The sequence below is a fragment of the Belonocnema kinseyi genome, chromosome 6 (assembly GCF_010883055.1).
Source record: "Belonocnema kinseyi isolate 2016_QV_RU_SX_M_011 chromosome 6, B_treatae_v1, whole genome shotgun sequence".
Taxonomy (NCBI): domain Eukaryota; kingdom Metazoa; phylum Arthropoda; class Insecta; order Hymenoptera; family Cynipidae; genus Belonocnema; species Belonocnema kinseyi.
Genome location: NC_046662.1, coordinates 3,611,650 through 3,634,000, shown reverse-complemented (window position 1 = coordinate 3,634,000; position 22,351 = coordinate 3,611,650). Strand labels below are relative to the sequence as shown.

Sequence of the window (22,351 nt, the reverse complement as noted above, 5' to 3'; positions counted from 1 at the left end):
AGGGAGCTCTTCTTAATATTTTGACACCAAAATCATGTCGATACACCTTACCGACTGCGAGTAAAGCCACCCACGCTTTAACTTGACAGACTGTAGTTTCTAATTGCCGCGTCAACCTGTAATGCCCGAAAAAAGTTTATTTATACTGATTTAAATGTTGTGAATTTGTACAAGTTTGTTAAATATAATATCAAGGATGTGATAGTTTACGGTGTGTCGCTTTAAAGTGAACTTCTTCTGACGACTTGGAAATTTCGAAGTGCGGCAGAAATATAACCTAAAAAAGACATTTAAACTAACTTCAGCCTTCGAATTAAACTATGTCGACTAAATCTTTAATAAAAGAATTCGTGTATGGTTTATTCATGTATTTCGGTACTTATATTTTAATTTGAATTAATAAAATACAAATTATACATATATCTCAGCTTTTCATTTATTGCTATACGCAATATTTACTGCAAAATTATGAAAATTTGACGCGAAATTGATTTTAAAAATTTTGCTTTTTCGTTTTTATCACGTCCATCAAGTTTCGCACTAAAAAAAATCAATAAAACCTTTATTTTCCTGCAAATACAAATTTACAAAATACATTTAGAGAAGTAGCATATACATACATGTGCCCTAGCAAACGCTCAATAGTTCGCAGACCAATTGTACGCGGCGCTAGTGTTGCACATGTATGGCCACCATATTTCCATTGTGTTGACCGCCCCTGGATCAATCTAAAACAGGCATCCGTGCAAAAGCACCCTTAAACGAAATGGGATGAGGAAGAATATTTTTGAAAATCTTATTGTATAACTATACTATTTCTTTAAAAAATATAATAATTACCATCAGTTGATTTCTTTGAATCATTTTATTCGTATTTTTTAAGCAAAAACAACGAAATTGAAGTACAGATTAAAGTATTAAGTGTACTTGTTTTTGTTCGTCGCATGTATGTGATAGTGTTACAATGCATACCGAGCGAGACGTATGGAATATGGATGTAACAGTGTATGTGTGTATGTATGTGTATGTACATACGCAGGCAATGAACATGTTAGTTACATATGAAAGGTCGTCGGTGGTTGAAAGGAATCGATTAAATCCTTAAGGGTAACTGTTCAATTTCATGAAGTTCCTGATACCACTTTTTCCGCATAGAGTACATATCATCGTTATCCGTAGGTTCATGGCCAGTGAAATTCACGGACATAAACTCCATAATAATGTAGATATGAACTCGATGTCCCCCCCCCCCCAAAAAAAAAAAAAAAACTGGTATCACGAATTTCATCCCCATGAAAAGGTCCTCTAAATTGTCTTCTCGTTTAATTCATTCAACGCTGCAGCTCTTTGTCTGCCTTTATGTCTTTATGCTTTAATGATTATTGTATACTTTTAAACAATCAGATCTCGAGATGATGGCAATTAAAAGCACTCGGTTCTAGTTTTTATTTGCAAATTCCCTTTCAACTTTCGTACCTCGGTAAGGATATCTGAAATGGTTACAAAAATGGCCGCCACAGAATAAGGCACACAATCACCACAATTGATGCAACGCGCATTTAATATAGCGATATATAGACCTGTAATCATCATTTTACATAATTCAGTGTGCCTAAATATGAACTCGATCATCCCCGTCTATTGCAACAAAATTCATTCTATACAAACTACCGTACAATCTACTTAATTTGCATCTTTTTTTGTTCGTTTTATTTATTTCCAACTTTTTCACTCTGCCAACTAAGTTCTTTATGTTACCTAATTCAACTTGTTATTACTGCAGCCTAAAATTTATAGATCCTATAAATAATCCCTTATTAATTGTCAAAAAATTTTATCCTCATCGACTTTTTTTTGTTTACCGATCACGGTACAAACACCAATTAGGCTGAACATCCCAAAACTCCGAACAGATGTCGCCACATCTTTTGGTGCTGCATACATTTTCTACAACTTGACGCATACATGAGAAAATAACCGTCACTGCGCATGCCTGAGATTTCAGCGAATAGCGGGCCGCCACGAGTAATAGAAAATGTTAGAAAACGTGAGTGCTGCAGCGCCCAAATGAGTGGCGACATTTTTGATCAGAATTTTGCCTGTCCACCGCGAATTGGTAAAAGATATTGAAGATTAGAACGCGGCCTAATCTATATAAATTTCCATCCTTTATTGCAAAGGAAAATTTTAAACAATCCAGAAAGATAAAATTGTTTGAATTTGGCTCGCAATCTAAATTCCTCAATGCTTGGTAAAACTGGTTGTAGCCTTCCAACTATCAAAACATAAATTGTAGGCTGTCTCTGCGCATCAAAATCGTCTAAAACGCTGTATGTTGTAAAAAATATCCTCTAACATTGAGGCGGTATGTCTCTTTCGCTGTAAAGTTTAACATCTATAGAATAATAAGAACAATAACAATAACAACGCGTCGTTAGCTTCGCTTTCCATTAACAGATTATCATAAACTGTTTTAGTCTTGTGCCTTACACTTTGCTAAACTTTATTAACCAAATTAAAAACGAATTTAAAAAGAAAAGAAAAACAAACAAAGGAAAATAATACAATTCGATTTTTGGCAATGAGACTATTCTAAAATTAGGCTGGACATCCAAAACTTAAGAGTAGATTGCGCCACTAATTTTGGCGCGACAGGGCGCATGTTTTCCATTACTCTGCATTGTTAATGGCGATCAGGTTGATGAGCCATGAATAACAGAAACGGCTAGAAAACGTGCGCGCCCTTCACTGTCGAAAGGAGTGGCGCCATCTGTTTAGAGTTATGAGTGTCGAGCCTAATTGTCGGTGAAGAAATCCACATCTACTAAAAAGTTTACACGCCTTGGAAACCGCATCAGCGTTTAATATTTTTAGTGAACAATGCTCTGCGAAAAGACAGTCTAGTGAACGGCGCGGCGGTGAAAGCTTAATTTACACCTAAACATAGGGCGCAGAAGCTTCCCCAAAATTTCACAACGTTAACGATTGCGCTTAAAAGCTATTTACAAATACAAACAGCAACGCGAAGATCCTTCCACTGCGATTTCAAAATTTACGACTTGATTCTACCGATTTAAATGTTTACATTTAGTTTTTAAGACTTAATTGTACGAGCCACGGGCAAATTTTTATTGTTCAGTGCGGATTTTGTGATATAACAACGCGACAATAAAATGGATATCTTCCAGAAAATAATGCAAACGAGAAAATGAATTTTTTAAATGTTATTGAAATAAAATTGGAAAGAAATAATATTTTAAAAGTTTTGCTTCATATTTTCTGGAAATGATCGACATTTTTCGATTTTGCTTTTCAAAAAGTTGAAATACAATGATCGGATATTTTCGTGATAACAACTCCCGGTGTCATTTTGAAAAGATTCAATTGAAATCTAAAATACAAGAAATATTTCGGAAATAGAATTAGTTTGAGCAAAAAAAAAAATTGATTAATTAATTATTGAATAAAATAGAACGGTATTTATTAGAGTAGAAGTTTAAAAACTGAAAAAGCCAATAGTTTAAAAATAATTAAAATTTAAATACTTTGTACTTTAATTGTGTTCGATCGGATACTTTAATTGACTTTCATATGTCTTGAGCTTTTATGAAATATGTATTTTATTTTTGTTTGCCGTAGCATAAATTATGAATTGAATTTTACCATTAATAAATTAAATTTTGATATTAAAAAGTAGAAATTTGTATTCAAGAGAATATAATTTTTTTTTTTAAATTCTATAATATTCATTTCCAATTGATTGAAAACCATTTTACCACTTATCTAAAATAAATGATAATTAATTTAAAAAAAACAAACATATTTTTAGTTTACCTGTTTAATATGAATGATAAAATTCACTTTCAATTTTTTTTATAATTCGATACCTTCATGTTAAAAGAACCTCTCTTGGGATGTTTCTCTAAAACGACCACTTTGCTTTTTTAGATGATTTATCAAATAAATCCTCTCTGATTTAGTATATTATTTTGAAAAACGGATATATGCAGAAGAATTCAATGTGTTCATACAATTCAAGTATTTCAGAGAATTGAAAACAATTGAGAGGAATTAAAGTAAATTAAAAATAATCCTTAATAATATACTAAACCAGTGAATATTAATTACTAAAAAGGTCGACTGTTTGCTGCAAATGGTCGTCCACACTATCCGTTCTTGCCCAGATAACAAAGTAGCTCGGTATAGGTTCCATTGCTGGCAATATTGCCCGTCTGGCGACCAACGCGCCGGCTATATGGAAGCTCGAAATGCCAATGAATGGATTCCTTAAAAAATTTGCTGTCCCAGGGATAATTCCTCGAAAATTACCTAGAGCAGGCAAAAAGTGCCATGGCGTTGTTGGAAATCATTCTGGAAGTTCAGAAAAATTTTTCAGTTTCATCGAGTCTCGGAAAAGTCAAACTCGCGAACGCAAGTCCTTCAAACGAAAGCGGAAGAGTATTTCGCACATCTTTTTCGATAGTTTTTCAAAAGAACGTACCGATTGTTTAGCAACAAAAACTATTTTCGACCAACTGTTGATGTTTCATGGCAGGAGGCACATCGTTCTTTGGCCATCGTGCGCGTAACGGCTCTTTCCTATTGGCCAAACGACGCTTTATCGCCGGCACGTCGCCTGCCATCCATCGTTTCGTTAATGTGCCAGACACGTTTGTTATCTGGATGGTTTCGTTAATCAACGCAAGAGTTTTAGTTTAGACAACCAACGCCAGTTGTTGCTTTAGACAAACAATGCCAGAGTGTGTACATTTTTCCGACCAACACCAGAGTAATCTTTTGACAAAGGATATCGAAATTCTCTTTTCATAATCTCACCTTAAATATTTCTTGTATCTTAAAGACACCAGTCCATTTGGACCAAAAAACATTGAAAAAATATCGTCCCCGCGATACGAATTGCATGAAAAAAAAACCTTTGGTTTCAACTACTGAATATTGCAGCAGACAGCTTTACAAGGAATGGGACCGTCTTCGAGGTTGTAAGACCTTTGCTTCCTGAATTTTGGATCCAGGCTGATAAACTGGCTCCCATTATAGCAGCTTTCATACACCTCGAAAGCTTCATCGATCGGTATCCTCTGCCTCTCGGCGGAGACGAACATCGGCGGCATCTTCTCACTCTGCAGACTCTCGGGACTGTTTGGCACGGTTCCAGAGTTCACCACCACCTCCTGCTCGTCACTTTCTTCCTCCTCAACGCTGGTACAACTCGTCACACTCTCTCTTACTAATTTGTAGTATCTCTTCACCTGCTCCACCTCCTCGAGATCCTCCTCGGCAGCTTCACCCTCGTGAAAACTGCCCCTGCTACTCAAAAGTCTCCTGACACTCGCCACAGGCTCGAGAGTCTCTGCCTCCCAGCATTCAAGCACATCCGGTTCCTCAATACTTCCCAGTGATGCGCCCTTCTCAATTTCTTCCACCCCTGCTTCTCCCTTGTCTTGATTCCCACTTCTCCTGTCTTTTTCCACCCGCTCTGTCTGCTCCTTCTCGATAATTTCCCCCCCATGAAGAACCGGCACGTACTTGGACTTTGGCAGGAGCTTTCCCTCAATCGAGACGACTATCTCCCCCTTTTCAAAAGTCCGCACTATCGCCGGATCCTTGTCTTTTTCCTCCTGACCCTGAACACGCAGGATCTTCACCTCATCATTCATCCGAGAGCTTAAAGCAACCCTCATACCCGCAACTCTATCCTCGGTAAATTCGCAATCACCAACAACAAGTGAAGATTCCTGAAAGTTTGAAATCCTGACAGTGCCACTGCAGCAATCTATTTTCTCTGTTTGCATCTGCTTCTTCAAGATCTTGTCCTCAAACTTGGAGCTCTTGTTTCTCTTTCTCATCTGCTTCTTGTTTTTCGAGTTCCTCTTGCTTCTCGAACCCGAGCTGCTGGTCCTCGGCTCTTCTCTTTGATTGGTCCTTGCGAATTCGCCGCACAGCAACAACAATTCATTGTTGCTGCCATTAGCAGATAGTGCAGGCATGGGGTTGCCCTGCAAGTTTTTTGGCGGCTTACCTTTCACATTTTCATCCTCCTCCTCCTCCTCTTCATCGCTCTCGGTTTCCGAATCTCGATTCGAGGTGATAAACAGATCGGGAGAATTGGCTTTCCGAAGCCACTCGGTAACAGCTTCGGTTATCGGACGACCCTCGAGTTTCACTCGATCAAGCTTCATTATTCCCTCGTCCAGTTTCCCTAGATCCTCAATCTCATCATCGAGCTTCGTCTGCATCTGACTTTCAAAGCCCGAGTCGTTCGAGACCTCAGCAAGCCTTTCACAGATTTTGCTCTCATTCTCGCAACTGTCCAAAGAACCATTGTGCCGCGGCGGCTCTTTCTCCACCACTTTCACAGTCTCAACTTCTGGAATTGCGGCGCTCGTGAGATCAGGTCCAGGAGTCGGTTCGCGAACAAATTTCGCACTTTTTGAGCTATACTTTCGTCGCGGTGGGATCACAGGTCTCGTGACTAGGGACTCGTAGCTTTCGGGCAGTCGTTGCGTTTCCGCGTTTATCGGAGTCGTCGTGCGATTAATTTCCGGACTAGCAGGTCGCGAACACGGTTTCGCGTCTCCATGGTGAGACGAGAACGATATTTCGAGTGAACTCAGAGAATTCGATAGTTTAGAAAGATCCTCTTCCGGCTCTTTAACGCCATTGATTCGCGGTTTCAAGGTGATAAGAGTTTCTTTCGAGAGTCGCTCAAGTTCGTCCCGTTTGAGATCTCCGTTTGAAGAATTGTACAGATTTGGGCCGGTGCAAGGGTGGTGGGGAGAACTGTGAAAACTAGTGTCAAGATTGGCGGAATCTTGTGATTTGGAGGGGTGCAAGGTGGGCTCTTGTATGTCTGAAACACGTCGAGGTTCAGTTCTGCCGCCTCCGCCAGTCTCGTGCGCGGAAGGTTCCTTCTGAAATCCAGATCGGGATTCGGTCAGTCTTTTTGATTCGTCCCCGTTTTTGGGACAGTCGTTGAGCACAGTCGTGGAGTCTAATTTTTCTTTGTCCACCGAGACCAGCGGTTGGTCTCGTATCAGCGGAAGGATCGCATTTTCTAAAGTGGGCGAGATGGAGGGGGCTTCATTCAAAGGAGATTTCGTTTCCACGGCTAGATTTTCGTGGCTCGTTTGTCCAGCAGATTTGGTCGATTCAAGCTCGGCGATCGACCGGAGCTGGAATTCCTGACATTCAGGATTCAGCGGCCGGGATGTCGTTGTTGTGGACGAATTTGCCGACCAGGGCGGCCTAGTTGTACCATTCTCGCACTCCGAACTGTATTCCTCCTCTTCATCCTCCGTATTTTCCTTGGAACAGAAGAAATCAATTTTTAATAGCTTGTAAATTAATCCTCTTTAAGGACATGTGACACTTTGTCGTGTGGTAAATCGGGTTTAGTTCCCCCGGGTTTTTGTCGACAAAAAAATTTAATTTTTTACAAGCTGACTTTGAAGATGATACAAAATATTATAAGAGACATCCCTAAACTCTTTTTTTGAGAGATAATAACAAAAAATCTTATTCTGCTAAATGAAAATTGTATGCATGTACAATATTTTGAGGTTAGGATCGGTTTTCAACTCCCTGCCATTCCGATAATGTAGGTCACTGTCGTACCGATGCTGTCGGTAGCCCCTGAAAAATTATATATGAAAAAAACTTGTTTAATTGTCTACAAACAAGGTTTTAGTCCCGAGACATTAGTTACTATGTTTTTTTGCTTGTCCCAAGTTTTCGGCCATAAATATTGTTTGGTTTGGAAGTAAAGCCCAGATTTTATGAGACAAAATCTTCAATGTTTATTTAAACATCATTTCCAGACAATAAATAAACAAAGTTTCCGACTCACGATTCCATTTCACCATTTAGACTCCTTTTTTCCCCTCTTTCTCGTTTTTTTCACTTAAATGCGAACTCAATTAATGAAATCCAATTAAAAAATCCAACTATTTTTGGTTAAAGTTATACCTTTTGTTTGAAAAGTCTACTATTATATTTTTGTTTTAGAAATTCATACTTTTTTTTGTTAAAAGTTTTATTATCTAGTTGAAAATTTAATTATATTGTTGCAAATTCAACTATTTTGTTAAAACTTCATCAATTTTTGTAACAATTTCTTTTTCTTGGGGTTAAAAAGTTAACTATGTTAGTTGAAAATTAACTTTTATAATAAAAACTACATTTTTTGGTTTTTTTATTTAATTACAAATCCAAAATTTTTGGTTGAACATTATCAATCTGTTTGGTTAAAAATTTAACTATTTTATAGAACAGTCGTTGTATTTTTTACTGAAAATTGATTGAAATATTTTTTTCTTTCTGGACTGAATAATCTCTCGTGGTTATAAATTCATCTTGTTTGTTAAAAATCAATTTTCTTGGTAGAAAATTCAATTAAATATTATAAAATTTATGTGTTTTTTTGAAAATTAGATATTTTGTATAGAAAATTAATCATCTTGCTAAAACATTGATCTTTTTGGATGTAAAATACATTTTTTAAATGAAAGTTTAACTATTCTATTGTTAGTAAAAAATTGTTTTGTTTTTCTAGGTATGAAACTTTTACCTCTCTGGTCGCTGATTCGTTTTTTTGTTATTATAAATAAACTTTTTTAACTGGACAGTTAACTATTCCTTTTTTTTTTTTTTTTTTTGAAAATTCATACTTTAAGGCCGAAATCGTTTTTTTTTTTTTAGTAAATATATTTCTTTCTTGGAAAATTCAATTAGTTTGTTGACATTTTTTTTTGTTGAAATTTCAAGTATTGAACTGAAAATCCACTCTTTTTTGGTTAAAAATGTATCTTTATTTTTAAAAAAATTTCCTTGTTTGAAGATTCATCATTTTATATCAAAATTCACCTCTTTGCTAGAAGATTCATGTAATTTGTTACAAATTCGTATTTTTGGTACAATCTTCTGGTTGAAAACATAAATGTTTGAAATTTGTATTTTGTTAAAAATTCAATTTTTTTAATATAAAATTAACCTTCTTGGTTAAAAAAACAGATTTTGGTTAAAAATGAGCTTTTATGACTGAAAATGTAACCATGCCGCCTTTTTTGTTAAAAAGGTGATTTTTTTTTAGTTGTAAAATGAGCTATTTTGTTGAAAAATCATGAATTTCGCTGAAAATGTGTCTTTATGGTAGGAAATTAATCTTCTAAGTTAAAAATTCATCTCATAGTTTGAAACTTCGTTGTTTTTTTTTAGCTACAAAAATAATTCATCCCTTTTTGTTCAAAAAATTAATTTTCTCCTTTGAAAAATAATCTTTTTGTTTGAAGATTCATTTTTTTTAAAATACTTCTCTTTGTTGGAAAATTGAACTATTTTGTTCAAAATTCGTTTTTTAGTATAAAATTTATCCTCTTGGTTGAAAATTAAACTATTTAAAATATAAATTATGTATTTTTAAATTATTAATTTTAATATAAAATTGATGTATTTGATTGAAAAATTGTTGTTTCTTTTATAGAAAATTCGATGTTTTTTTAAAATAAAAAATGTATCCTCTTTGTAGAAAATTAATCTGCTTGTTTTAGAATTAATCTGTTTTGGGTGAGAATTTAACTTCGTTGAAAATTCTTTTTCTTTACTGAATTCAACTGTTTTTAATTTAAAATTATAATTTTTTGGTCAAAATATAAACAATTACTTCAATAAAAGTTTAACTACTTTGTTAAAAATTAATTTTGTTGTAGATTTATGATTTTAGTTGACAATTCCTCTCTTTGGTTGAAAATTCAACTATTGTACTGGAAAAGCCCACTCTTTTTTTGGTTGAAAATGTTTTTTTATTATGATTGAAAATTAGCTTTTTTTATTGAAAATGTAACTGTGCTTTTTTTTTAGTAGAAAAATGAACTATTTGATTGAAAAATCATATATTTTGTTAAAAATTCGTCCTTTTTCGTAGAAAAAGAATTTTCTCGTCTTAAAATTCAAATTTGTTTATTGCAACTTGAATTATTTGGTTAAAACTTCATCTAGTTTGTTGAAAATGTAATATTTTTGCTTGACATCTTCAGAATTTAAAGCCTCTCAAATTGAATTTAATATATCAACCACATCAATTTTATTTCAAGGAATTAATTCCCCGACTTTCATGAAATATCTACTGATTTCTCTTGTTTCTAGAGCAGTTTTAGAACATTAAACGAGGGAAGCAGACGTTTTTTGTCGAGACAAAAGACGATTGCTGAAAAGATCGCACGAGACAACAAAAAAATGTTCATTCGGACGTGCTGCCTCCAACGGAGAATCTTGTAGTCATTACGGCGTCGCCATAAAGACGCGCAAGATTTTCCGCCAGAGGCAGCACAAGCGACTTTCCCCCCACCGCTGTCACAATTTTTTTCTCCTTAGGCCACGCACGAAAACTCGCGGTTTTCGTGCAAGTATTGAAGAAAAATCTTTATTTTTTTTCTTCAGCCTCTTCTTGTACGTGGTATGAAAAAAATGAAAGAACAGAGTTGACTGACTTACGAGGGTAGGAGGTCGTTTCTGCTTTCTCTTCCGTTTCTTTCTTTTCCACTTGGCGCACGTCGCCGATGTAGTTGTTGCCATGACATCGCTGTACCTGACCACTGGCCCGCTTTGGATGGTGACACCTTGGACCAAAAAATCGTTATCCATCACTGATGCGATCTTTCGACTTGGGGATCAATGGGAATTGGGAGAGGTAAAAAAAATTCGATTCGACGCGGATGAATGGCTTCGCGACCTGGCTTTTTACTAGACTCCACGCGCGATTGTCTTGTCTTGAGAGTTCCAATCTAACGGCGACGGTTAAAGCTACGGCTATTTTTGGAGGCTCTATTTGGAGTGCAGCAATGTGAGGCAATTGCCAAAGCTTCTCTTTCAGCTTTGCACCTCTGTCTACATATTCCCAATGCTAAATACCGATTCCATTGGTTTGTGCAAGTCAATGGACCGGTGAGAGTGCCTCATCATTTTTTGGTCAAGTGAGTGCTTTTCTGATGTGGGACAATGGCATTCCGAGAGTGATTACAACAGTAATACATCAAGTGTCGGACTTTTTAGATACGATCGTGGAATATAGATTTGAATTAAAAGGATCTACAATTTAACAGTTCAAAGAAATTCAAGAATTCCAATGGAAGAATAAAATTAGATAGCTATATATTTTTTTAAACGGTGTTTATGCCGTTTAAACGATAGTTGATCGTCTAAACTAACCACTTTGTTTTTTGAGTTGGCCCCTCGTTATTATTACGATCGGCGGATAACAGCAGACATCTTAAATTCATAATGCGCTCTGTATTATTTTCAATTACCTCAAATGCTTTTAAACTATTTCAAATTCATTAGAGTTCTCTTAACGTCCTTTAAATCTTCTGCATTTCTCTAAATTCTCTGAATTATCGGAATTCCCTAAATTCTTCTAAGCTCCTTAAATATCTCTCACTATTTTGAAATCCATGTAATTCCCTGAATTCGGAGACTTACGCTTATTTAAGATATTCAGAGTACTCAACGATTTAAAGGAATTCAAATAAATCAAGAATTTAGGAGCAATTAAGGACTTTAGACAATTCAAGGAATTCAGTGAATTTTGGCAATTCAAAGAATTCAGGGATTCCAGATTATTAAATGAATTCAGAGCAATCAAGGAATTTCAGGAAGTCAGGATATTTCAGAAATTTACGGGTTTCAGGAAATTTCAGAAATTCAGAATATTTAAGGAATTCAGAGAAATCAAGAATTTAAGAAAAATCAAGGAATTCAAAGAATTTAAGGAATTAAAAGGGATTCGAGGAACTTAAGAGAAATCAAGGACTTTATAGAATTCAAGGAATGTAGAATATATAACAATTTCAGACAAATCGAAAGTTTCTGCGAAATTAAAGATTTAAGAGAATTCAAGGGATACAAAAAATTTAAGGAATTCAGAAAATTCGCGAAACTTGCAAAATTCAAGGAATTCGGAGAAATAAAGAATTTCATAGAAATCGAGGAACTCAGAAAATTCAAAGAAGTATAAAAATTTAGGACATTTAACGAATTCAAGAAAGATAAACAATTCCATGAATTTCGAGAAATTAAGGAATTATGAGAATTGAAGGACTTCTGAGAATTGAAGCGTTTCAGAGAATTTTGGAAATTCAAAGAATATCAGGAATTCCAGGACATTAAATGAATTAAGAGAAATCAACAAATTTGAGGAATTCAGAATATTTAACGAATTCAGAGAAATCGAGAATTTAGGAAAATTCAGAGAATTTGAGTAATTAAAAGGGCTTCACAGAACTCGAATAATTCAAGGAACTCAGAGAAATCAAGGAATTTAGAATATTAAATGATTTCAGAGAAATTAAACGTTTCTGAGAAATTAAAGATTTCAGAGAATTCAAGGAATTCACGAAACTTACAGAATTCAAGTAATTAAAGAAATCAAGTTCAAGGAACTTTAAGAATTCCAGGAATTTCGAGAATTTAAGGAATTATGAGAATTGAAGGAACTCTGAGAATTGAAGCGTTTCAGTGAATTTTGGAAATTCAAAAAATATCAGGGATTTCAGGCCATTAAGTGAATTCAGAGAAATGAAAGAAATTTGAGGAATTCAGAATATTTAACGAATTCAGAGAATTTTAGGAATTCAAGGGTATTTATGGAATTAGGATAATTGAAGGAACTCGGAGAAATCAAGGAATTAAAAATATTAAACGATTTCAGAGAAATCAAAGGTTTCTGAGAAATTGAAGATTTGAAGGAATTCACGAAACTTAGCGAATTTAGGTAATTCAGAGAAATAAAGGGTTTTATAGAATTTAAAGAATGATAATTGATCGAATTCAAGGAATTCACAGAATACGGAAAGTTAAAAAATTCAGAATATTTCAGGAATTCTGAGTATTCAAGGATTTCAAAGATTATTAAGAACTGATAATATTATATGATTTGCAACTATTTAATTCATAGAATTAATGAAATTCGGAGAATGAAAAAAAAATCAGAGAATTAAAGAAATTTAGAGATTTAAAGAAATTCAGAGAGTAAAAAGAATACAGAGAATTACCGAAATTCATAATATTCAAGGAATAATTGATGACATTCAGAATAACCAAGGAATTAAGAGAATTTATTAATTTCAGGGAATTCAGAATATTCAAGGAATTTAAGAAAATTAAAAAAATACAGGAAATTAAAGACATTCAGATTACTCAAGGAAATCTCGATATTCAAGGATTTCATACATTTTCCGGAATTCAAGGAATTTCAGAGAATTAAAGCAATTCAGAATATTCCAGGAATTTAGCAAGTTCAGAATTATTACGGAATTCAGCAAATTCAGAGGATTTACAAATTTAAGGAAATTCAAGGAATTTAGGAAAATTAAAGAAATACAGGAAATTACAGACATTCAGATTACTCAAAGAATTTTCGATATTCAAGGATTTACAGATTTTCAGGAATTTCAGAGAATTAAAGCAATTCAGCAAATTCAGAGGATTTACAAATTTAAGGAAATTCGAGGAATTTATGAAAATTAAAGAAATACAGGAAATTACAGACATTCAGATTACTCAAAGAATTTTCGATATTCAAGGATTTACAGATTTTCAGGAATTTCAGAGAATTAAAGCAATTCAGAATATTCCAGGAATTTAGGAAGTTCAGAATTATTACAAAATTCAGCAAATTCAGTGGATTTACAAATTTAAGGAAATTCAAGGAATTTAGGAAAATTAAAGAAATATAGGAAATTAAAGACATTCAGATTACTCAAAGAATTCTCGATATTCAAGGATTTCATACATTTTCAGGAATTCAAGGAATTTCAGAGAATTAAAGCAATTCAGAATATTCCAGGAATTTAGAAAGTTCAGAATTATTATGGAATTCCGAAAATTCATAGGATTTACAAATTTAAGGAAATTCAAGGAATTTAGGAAAATTAAAGAAATACAGGAAATTACGGACATTCAGATTACTCAAAGAATTTTCGATATTCAAGGATTTACAGATTTTCAGGAATTTCAGAGAATTAAAGCAATTCAGAATATTCCAGGAATTTAGGAAGTTCAGAATTATTACGGAATTCCGCAAATTCATAGGATTTACAAATTTAAGGGAATTCAGGAAATTAGAGGAATTCAAGTTATTCAAGGAATGTAGGATATTCCAAGACTTCAACGTATTCCAGGAATTCAAGAAATTTAATAGAAATCAAGGATTTTAAGGAATTCAAAGACTTGAGAGCATCTAGGATATTCAAAGATACCAGGGAATTCAGACAATTTCAGAGAATTAAGGGAATTCAGGAACTTGAATAAATGCAGGAGATTGAAGAAATTTAGAATAATTAAGGAATTCAACGATTTCAGATAATTAAGAGATTTTCAGGCATTTCCAAGGCATTTAGGGAATTTAAGAAATTCAGAGAATTCACGAATTTTCAGAAAATATGAATACTCAAGAAATCTCGAGAATTCTAAACATTCAAGGATTTCAGGAATTTCAGAGAAAGCAAGAATTTCAGTGAATGAAAGGTATTCAGAGACGTTAAAAAATTCAGAGAATTAAAGGATTTCAAGGAAGGCAGGAATATTTCGGGAATTCAGAGAATTCAAAGATTTCAGAGCATTTAGGAAATTCAATAAATAGATGAAATGCAGGAAACCTGACGGAATTCAAGGATTCCAGAGAATTCAGAACATTTTAAAGACCAGACAGTATTTATTACTCAACCTGTCTGCAGCTTGTCGCATATAATGTATTGCAAAAACGAGAGGGCGACTCAAAAAGCAGAGTGCGCTGGCCGCCTAAGCCAGCAAGACTTTAGAATGTTCAGACGATCAACGGCCAACCAAAGTGGTTGATTTAGAAGACAAACTAGCAAAGAACAAGAAGCGACTTTTCGGAATTGTCGTCTCTAAAATTGAACTTAGGTATTTGATTGTCATTGAGAAAATGAAATAACACAGCAACATTCTGAATTAAACAGGCAGGGATTCACCAGAAAGGTAAATTGGATCCAGTGAGCCTTGCCAAGACGAATGCCGCACAACAAAGCTTCTTTGTTTTCTCCTCGGCAAAGCCATAACCAATTAAGTTTCCAAGAGCCCAGTTCTCTCGAATCCATAAATTTAAGTCTCTATTTCACGACTCTAATCGCACCCAATTTATTCAATTAATTTCAAGTCCCATATGATTCAGGAATCTCGTCATCAATCTACGCCATTCGACTCGTTATTCAAACTTAATTATACAATCACCTGACTGAGGAAATTTTAGAAAAAAAAGAAGTGGACACAAAAATTTAAGATCCTCGTTACGACGGTATCTATGTCTTTTATTTAAAAATGTATTTTGGACCTCAAATTTTCGTGCTTACTTGGATCTCAGATAATTCGCACGATCGTATCTAAAGTAAGGAGAGAGGTCTCTTTTCGCGAATCATTCATCTTTTTACCTTAAATGTGGCAGAGGTACGACGGAAAAATTACAGCAATGATGTTGATGAACAGGACAGCAGTCATGAATTTGTGTAAATCCCTTATTTCCCTTCGCCATGCATCCCACTGATACTGTTCTCATTTAACAATAGAATCATTTAAAATCCGGATGTAGGAATATGTTATTGGTAGTTAATAGAATTAGCTTAAGGGAAGGAGCTTTCCAAATTTTGATATCAAGTTAAACATCATTCAATCAGAATGACACAACATATAGATACTTGTTCGTCATTAATATTATTCAAAGCTAAAATTTAGAACCAACTATAGTTCCAACAGAACAGCTGAACACCAGAGTGTCTACCAGGCGGATGATTTTTTTTTTAATTTCGGTTTTTTCTAAAGTCAATTTTTCATTTTCCCGGCCTGGTAATTATAATTTCTTTTTGCAATTTCCATGCCCGAATTCAAATTTTTTTTAATCTCATAAATTCCATACTAAAATTAAATTACATGACTATTAATTAGACCAATAAAAAAAAACATTATATGCCAGTAGCGACCCATTTTCGAAAAAATATACTTTTTCCACAATTTTTTTTATATGGAACGAAATGTTTATTTATTAAATTGTCATGCTACATTCAACAGTTGGAAATTGAAAAAATTCAAATGTTGTAAATTCATTTTAACAATAGATTTTAAAACTGTTGTAAATTCAATTATCAATTTTCTGCAGGTAATAGTTCAATTTTCAAATATCTTTAATTTTCAACAGTTAACCATATAATTTTCAACTACTGAAAATCCAATTATCGATTTTATTCTGTTAATAATTCTATTTTCAATTATCTTCTATTTTCAATAGTTGAATTTTAATCTGTTAACAACTGAATTATTAATGTTCTTCAATTTTCAACAACAGAACTTTCAACTGTTGAAAAGCCAATTATCAAATTTCTTGAGTTAATACTTTTTATTTAATTTTCTATAGTTGAATTTTCTTCCATTTTTCACAGTTACATCTCCTATTTCCTTATAAATTTTAACAGTTTAAAATTCAAGTTTCTTTCAATTTCAATTACAGAATTTATAGCGGTTGAAAAATCAATTATCAATCTTCTTCAGTTAATAATTTATTTAATCTTCAATAGTTGAATTTTCTTCATTTTGCAGCCGTTGAATTTCCAATTTTCTTTCATTTTTAAGAGTTGAAAATTCAATTTTCTCCACTTTCAACAATAGAATTTCAACAGTTGAAAATTCAATTATCAATTTTCTTCTGTTAATAGTTCTATTTTTAATTCCCTTCAATTTTCTACTGTTAATTCAATTTTGCACAACAGATCTTTCAACTGTTGAAAATCCAATTATCAAATGTCTTCAGTTAATTATTTATTCAATTTTCGAAACTTGAATTTTCTTTCATTTTCAATAGTTGAATTTTAAATTTTCTTTAATTTTTAACAATAGAATTTTCAACTGCTCAAAATCTAATAATAATTTTTGTGCAGTTAATAATTAAATTCAATTTTCAATGATTTCATTTTCTGCAATTTTCAACAGTTAAAAATTTAATTTTCTCCATTTTCAACAATAGAATTTTCAACTGTTTAAAACCTATATATAATTTTTCTCAAGTTGATAATTAAATTAAATTTTCTTCCATTTTTAACAGTTGAAAATACAATTTTCTCAATTTTTAACAACAGAATTTCAACAGTTGATGATCAAATAAAAAATGTTCTTCAGCTAATAATTAAATTTTTAATTCTCTTCAATTTTCAAGAGTTGAATTTTTTACTGTTGATAATTCAATTTTCAAAAATTTTCAAAAATTTTCAAAAATAGAATTTACAATTGTTAAGAATCCAATTATCAAATTTTTTCAGTTAATTATTTATTTAATTCTCAATAGTTGAATTTTCTTTAATTTTCAACAGTTGAAAATTCAATTATCTTCAATTTTCAACAGTCGAATCTTCAATTTTCTTCCATTTTTAACATTTGAAAATTCAATTTTTAAGAATAGAATTTTCAACTGCTCAAAATCGAATAATAATTTTTGTGCAGTTAATAATTAAATTCAATTTTCAATTATTGAATTTTCTGCAATTTTCAACCGTTGAATTTTTTATTTCCTTTCATTTTTAACAGTTAAACATTTAATTTTCTCGATTTTCAACAATAGATCTTTGCAACTGTTCAAAACCTATAAATAATTTTTCTGCAGTTAATTAAATTAAATTTTCTTCAATTTTCTTTCATTTTTAACAGTAAAATATTAAATTTACTCCATTTTTAACAACAAAATTTTAACAGTTGATGATCCAATTAAAAATTTTCTTCAGCTAATAATTACATTTTTAATTCTGTTCGACTTTCAAGATTTGAATTTTCTACGGTTGATAATTCAATTTTCCTGAATTTTCAACAATAGAATTTTCAATTGTTAAGAATCCAATTATCAAATTTTTTCAGTTAATTATTTACTTAATTTTCAATAGTTGAAATTTATTTAATTTTCGACAGTTAAAAATTCAATTTCCTTCAACAGAATTTTTAACTTTAAAAAATTCAATTATCAAATTTTCTCAGTTAATTATAGATTCAATTTCCAATAGTTGAATTTTCTTTAATTTTCAAAAGTTGGACTTTCAATTTTCTTCAAATTTCAACAATATAATGTTTCAACTTTAAAAAATCCAATTACCAAATTTTCCCAGTCAATTATATATTCAATTTTCAATAGTTGAATTTTCTTTAATTTTCAACAGTTGGATTTTCAATTCAACAGTTGGTCAACAGTTGGATTTTCAAGTTTCTACAACAGAATTTTCAACTTAAAAAATCCAATTATCAAATTTTCTCAGTCAATTATAGATTCAATATTCAATAGTTGAATTTTCTTTAATTTTCCACAGTTGAAAATTCAATTTTCTTCCGTGTTTAACAGTTGAATATTCAATTCCCTTCAATTTTCAACAATTCAATTTGTAAATATTAAAAATCCTATTATCAATTTTTTTCATTTAACTATTGATTCCATTTTCGATAGTTGAGGTTTCAATTTTCTTCCGTTTTTAACAGTTGAAAATTCAATTTTCTTCAATTTTCAACAACAGAATTTTTAACTTCGAAAAATCCAATTATCCAATTTTCTCAGTTAATTATAGACTCACTTTTCAATAGTTGAATTTTCTTTAATTTTCAACAGTTGAAAATTCCATTTTCTTCAACTTTTAACCATAGAATTTGCAAATATTGAAAATCTAATTATCAATTTTCTTCAGTTAATAATTAAATTCAGTTTTCAATTATTGAATTTTCTGCAATTTTCAACCGTTGAATTTTTTATTTTCTTTAATTTTTAACAGTTGAACATTTAATTTTCTCCATTTTCAACAATAGATTTTTTCAACTGTTCCAAACCTATACATCATTTTTTCTACAGTTAATAATTAAATTAAATTTTCTTCAATTTTCTTTCATTTTTAACAGTTAAATATTCAATTTCCTCCATTTTTAACAACAAAATTTCAACAGTTGATGATCCAATTAAAAATTTTCTTCAGCCAATAATCACATTTTTAATTCTGTTCGATTTTCAAGATTTAAATTTTCTACGGTTGATAATTCAATTTTCCTGAATTTTCAACAATAGAATTTTCAATTGTTAAGAATCCAATTATCAAATTTTTTCAGTTAATTATTTATTTAATTTTCAATAGTTGAAATTTATTTAATTTTCAACAGTTAAAAATTCAATTTCCTTCAACAGAATTTTTAACTTTAAAAAATTCAATTATCAAATTTCCTCAGTAAATTATAGATTCAATTTCCAATAGTTGAATTTTCTTTAATTTTCAACAGTTGGACTTTCAATTTTCTTCAAGTTTCAACAATACAATGTTTTAACTTTAAAAAATCCAATTATAAAATTTTCTCAGTCAATTATAGATTCAATTTTCATTAGTTGAATTTTCTTTAATTTTCAACAGTTGGATTTTCAAGTTTCTTCTAGTTTCTACAACAGAATTTTCAAGTTAAAAAATCCATTTATCAAATTTCCTCAATTAATTATAGATTCAATTTCCAATAGTTGAATTTTCTTTAATTTTCAACAGTTGGACTTTCAATTTTCTTCAAGTTTCAACAATACAATGTTTTAACTTTAAGAAATCCAATTATAAAATTTTCTCAGTCAATTATAGATTCAATTTTCATTAGTTGAATTTTCTTTAATTTTCAACAGTTGGATTTTCAAGTTTCTTCTAGTTTCTACAACAGAATTTTCAACTTAAAAATCCCATTATCAAATTTTCTCAGTCAATTATAGATTCAATTGTCAATAGTTGAATTTTCTTTAATTTTTCAACAGTTGGATTTTCAAGTTTCTTCTAGTTTCTACAACAGAATTTTCAAGTTAAAAAATCCATTTATCAAATTTCCTCAATTAATTATAGATTCAATTTCCAATAGTTGAATTTTTTTTAATTTTCAACAGTTGGACTTTTAATTTTCTTCACGTTTCAACAATGCAATGTTTTAACTTTAAAAAATCCAATTATAAAATTTTCTCAGTCAATTATAGATTCAATTTTCATTAGTTGAATTTTTTTTTAATTTTCAACAGTTGGACTTTCAAATCAACAGTTGGATTTTCAAGTTTCTTCTAGTTTCTACAACAGAATTTTCAACTTAAAAAATCCAATTATCAAATTTTCTCAGTCAATTATAGATTCAATTGTCAATAGTTGAATTTTCTTTAATTTTCAACAGTTGGACTTTCAAATCAACAGTTGGTCAACAGTCGGATTTTCAAGTTTCTTCTAGTTTCTACAACAGAATTTTCAACTTAAAAAATCCAATTATCAAATTTTCTCAGTCAATTATAGATTCAATTTTCAATAGTTAAATTTTCTTTAATTTTCAACAGTTGAAAATTCAATTTTCTTCAACTTTCAACCATAGAATTTGCAACTATTGAAAATCTAATTATCATTTTTCTTCAGTTAATAATTAAATTAAATTTTCAATGATTGAATATTCTTCAATTTTCAACAGTTGAATTTTAAATTTTTAAAAATTTTTAACAGTTAATTCCATTTTCTTCAATTTTCAAAAATAGAATTTTCCTCAAGTTTCAAGAGTTGAAAATTCAGTTTTTTTTTTAATTTTCAATAATAGAATGTCCATCAACTTTCAAGACTTGAAATTTCAATATTTTTTAATTGTCAACAATAGAGTTTTCAACAGTTGAAAATGCACATTATCAATTTTTCTTTAATCTTGCTAAAAATGTATCTGTTGAGAATTAAAGAAGATTGATCATTGCATTTTTAAACAGTAGAAAATTAGTAAAAGTAAAGAAAATTGAAAACTGAATTTAATAAACATATCAATCCATAAAAAAATGTCGATAAAAGTTGATTTTTTCGCAAAATATTCTCTGATAATCTCATTCTCATTTTGTTGGAAATCCATTCAAGGCTATATAAAAAAGTCTGACAAAAAATCAATTATATTTGAATAAACAATTTTTATATGCTTAAGGGCATGTGACACAGCTAAATACCTATATTACCGATCTCACTTTTTCAGTTCACTGAATTTTTTTTTAAACCAAAGAACTTTTTTTATGAATAAAATATCGAGCTGAAACTTTGGAAAATGTATTAGAGTACAATAAAGTACGTTTATGTACTGCATTTTGGTAGAAACTTCACTGAAAATTATTTTATCTTTTTTCTGAATGACGACATTTTTGAACGTTCGAACTTTTTTCAGACATAAAATATCGGTCTCAAACTTTGAGAAATGCCTGAGCCGAAAGAAAACTACGTTTAAGTACAAAGCTTAATAATAAAAGATGTAAAAAAATATATTTCAACAATCAATTCCAACGGCATCAGCCGGTAACGTTGTACACGAAAATACGAACTCTCTAGAGCCTCGTCTAGTGGCCGCCAGGTTTCGTATTTTCGTGTACAACGTTACCGGCTGAAGCCGTTGGAATTGATTGTTGAAATATATTTTTTTACATCTTCTATTTTTAAGCTTCGTACTTAAACGTAGTTTTCTTTCGGCTCTTGCATTTCTCAAAGTTTGAGAGCGATATTTTATTTATAAAAAAAGTTCGAACGTTCAAAAAATGTTGAGGTTCAGAAAAAAGATGAAATAATTTTCAGTGAAGTTCCTACCAAAATGCAGTACCTAAACGTACTTTATTGTACTCTAATACATTTCCTAAAGTTTCAGCTCGATATTTTATTTGCAAAAAAGGTTCTTAGGTCCTAAAAAGCATTCAGTGAACTGAAAAACTGTGGTCGGTAATATAGGTATTTAGCTGTGTCACATGCCCTTAAAATCGTTTTTACAATCAAGAATATTTTCTCTTTTAAAAAATCTCATAATTAATAATTAAATCTTGATAAATCTTCATCCCAAAATCTACTATAGCTTTAAAGTTTTATATAAATCCTAAATAGAATTTAGCCATAAGTGGTATATTTACGTTTGCTATGTAAATATTTCTCTAGTCAATTTCTCTAGTAAATATGTAAGTTAAATTTTTAGAATTCAAACACGCGACTACTTTCCGGCCCAAAATTTCCCGGGTAATTCAAATATTGTATTTAAATATGTAGCTTATTTAAAAAAAGGGGGTATTTTTGAAAAAGGTGACACTAAGGGGAAAAAAACTGTGATCCCTGAAATCAGAATTAAACAGAAAATTCCCTGAAAGAAAGAAAAATTATCATTCTTTTAAAAAAGTTTCTGTCCAAAGCATCACTCTTTTCTTTTCTTTTTTTTTTTTAGTTACGAGGGTAGTTCAATAAGTCCTTAGAATGACCAACAGATGGCGCGCGACTCGCTCCAAATCATCTGTTTTCAGTCAGCACCA

General features: G+C 31.3%; 1 protein-coding gene across 1 annotated transcript in view; it reads right to left on the bottom strand.

Annotated features, from left to right (window-relative positions):
* Positions 1-850: 850 nt before the first annotated feature.
* The window catches only part of LOC117174509, a 35,032-nt gene continuing 13,531 nt past the window's right edge, over positions 851-22,351 (bottom strand). The window contains exons 5-6 of the mRNA XM_033363692.1: positions 10,510-10,634; positions 851-7,325 (exon numbers count right to left, since the gene is read on the bottom strand). Coding sequence (XP_033219583.1) covers positions 4,947-7,325; positions 10,510-10,634 — 2,504 coding nt within the window. The 3' untranslated portion in view covers positions 851-4,946. The remainder of the gene's footprint in view (positions 7,326-10,509; positions 10,635-22,351) is intronic.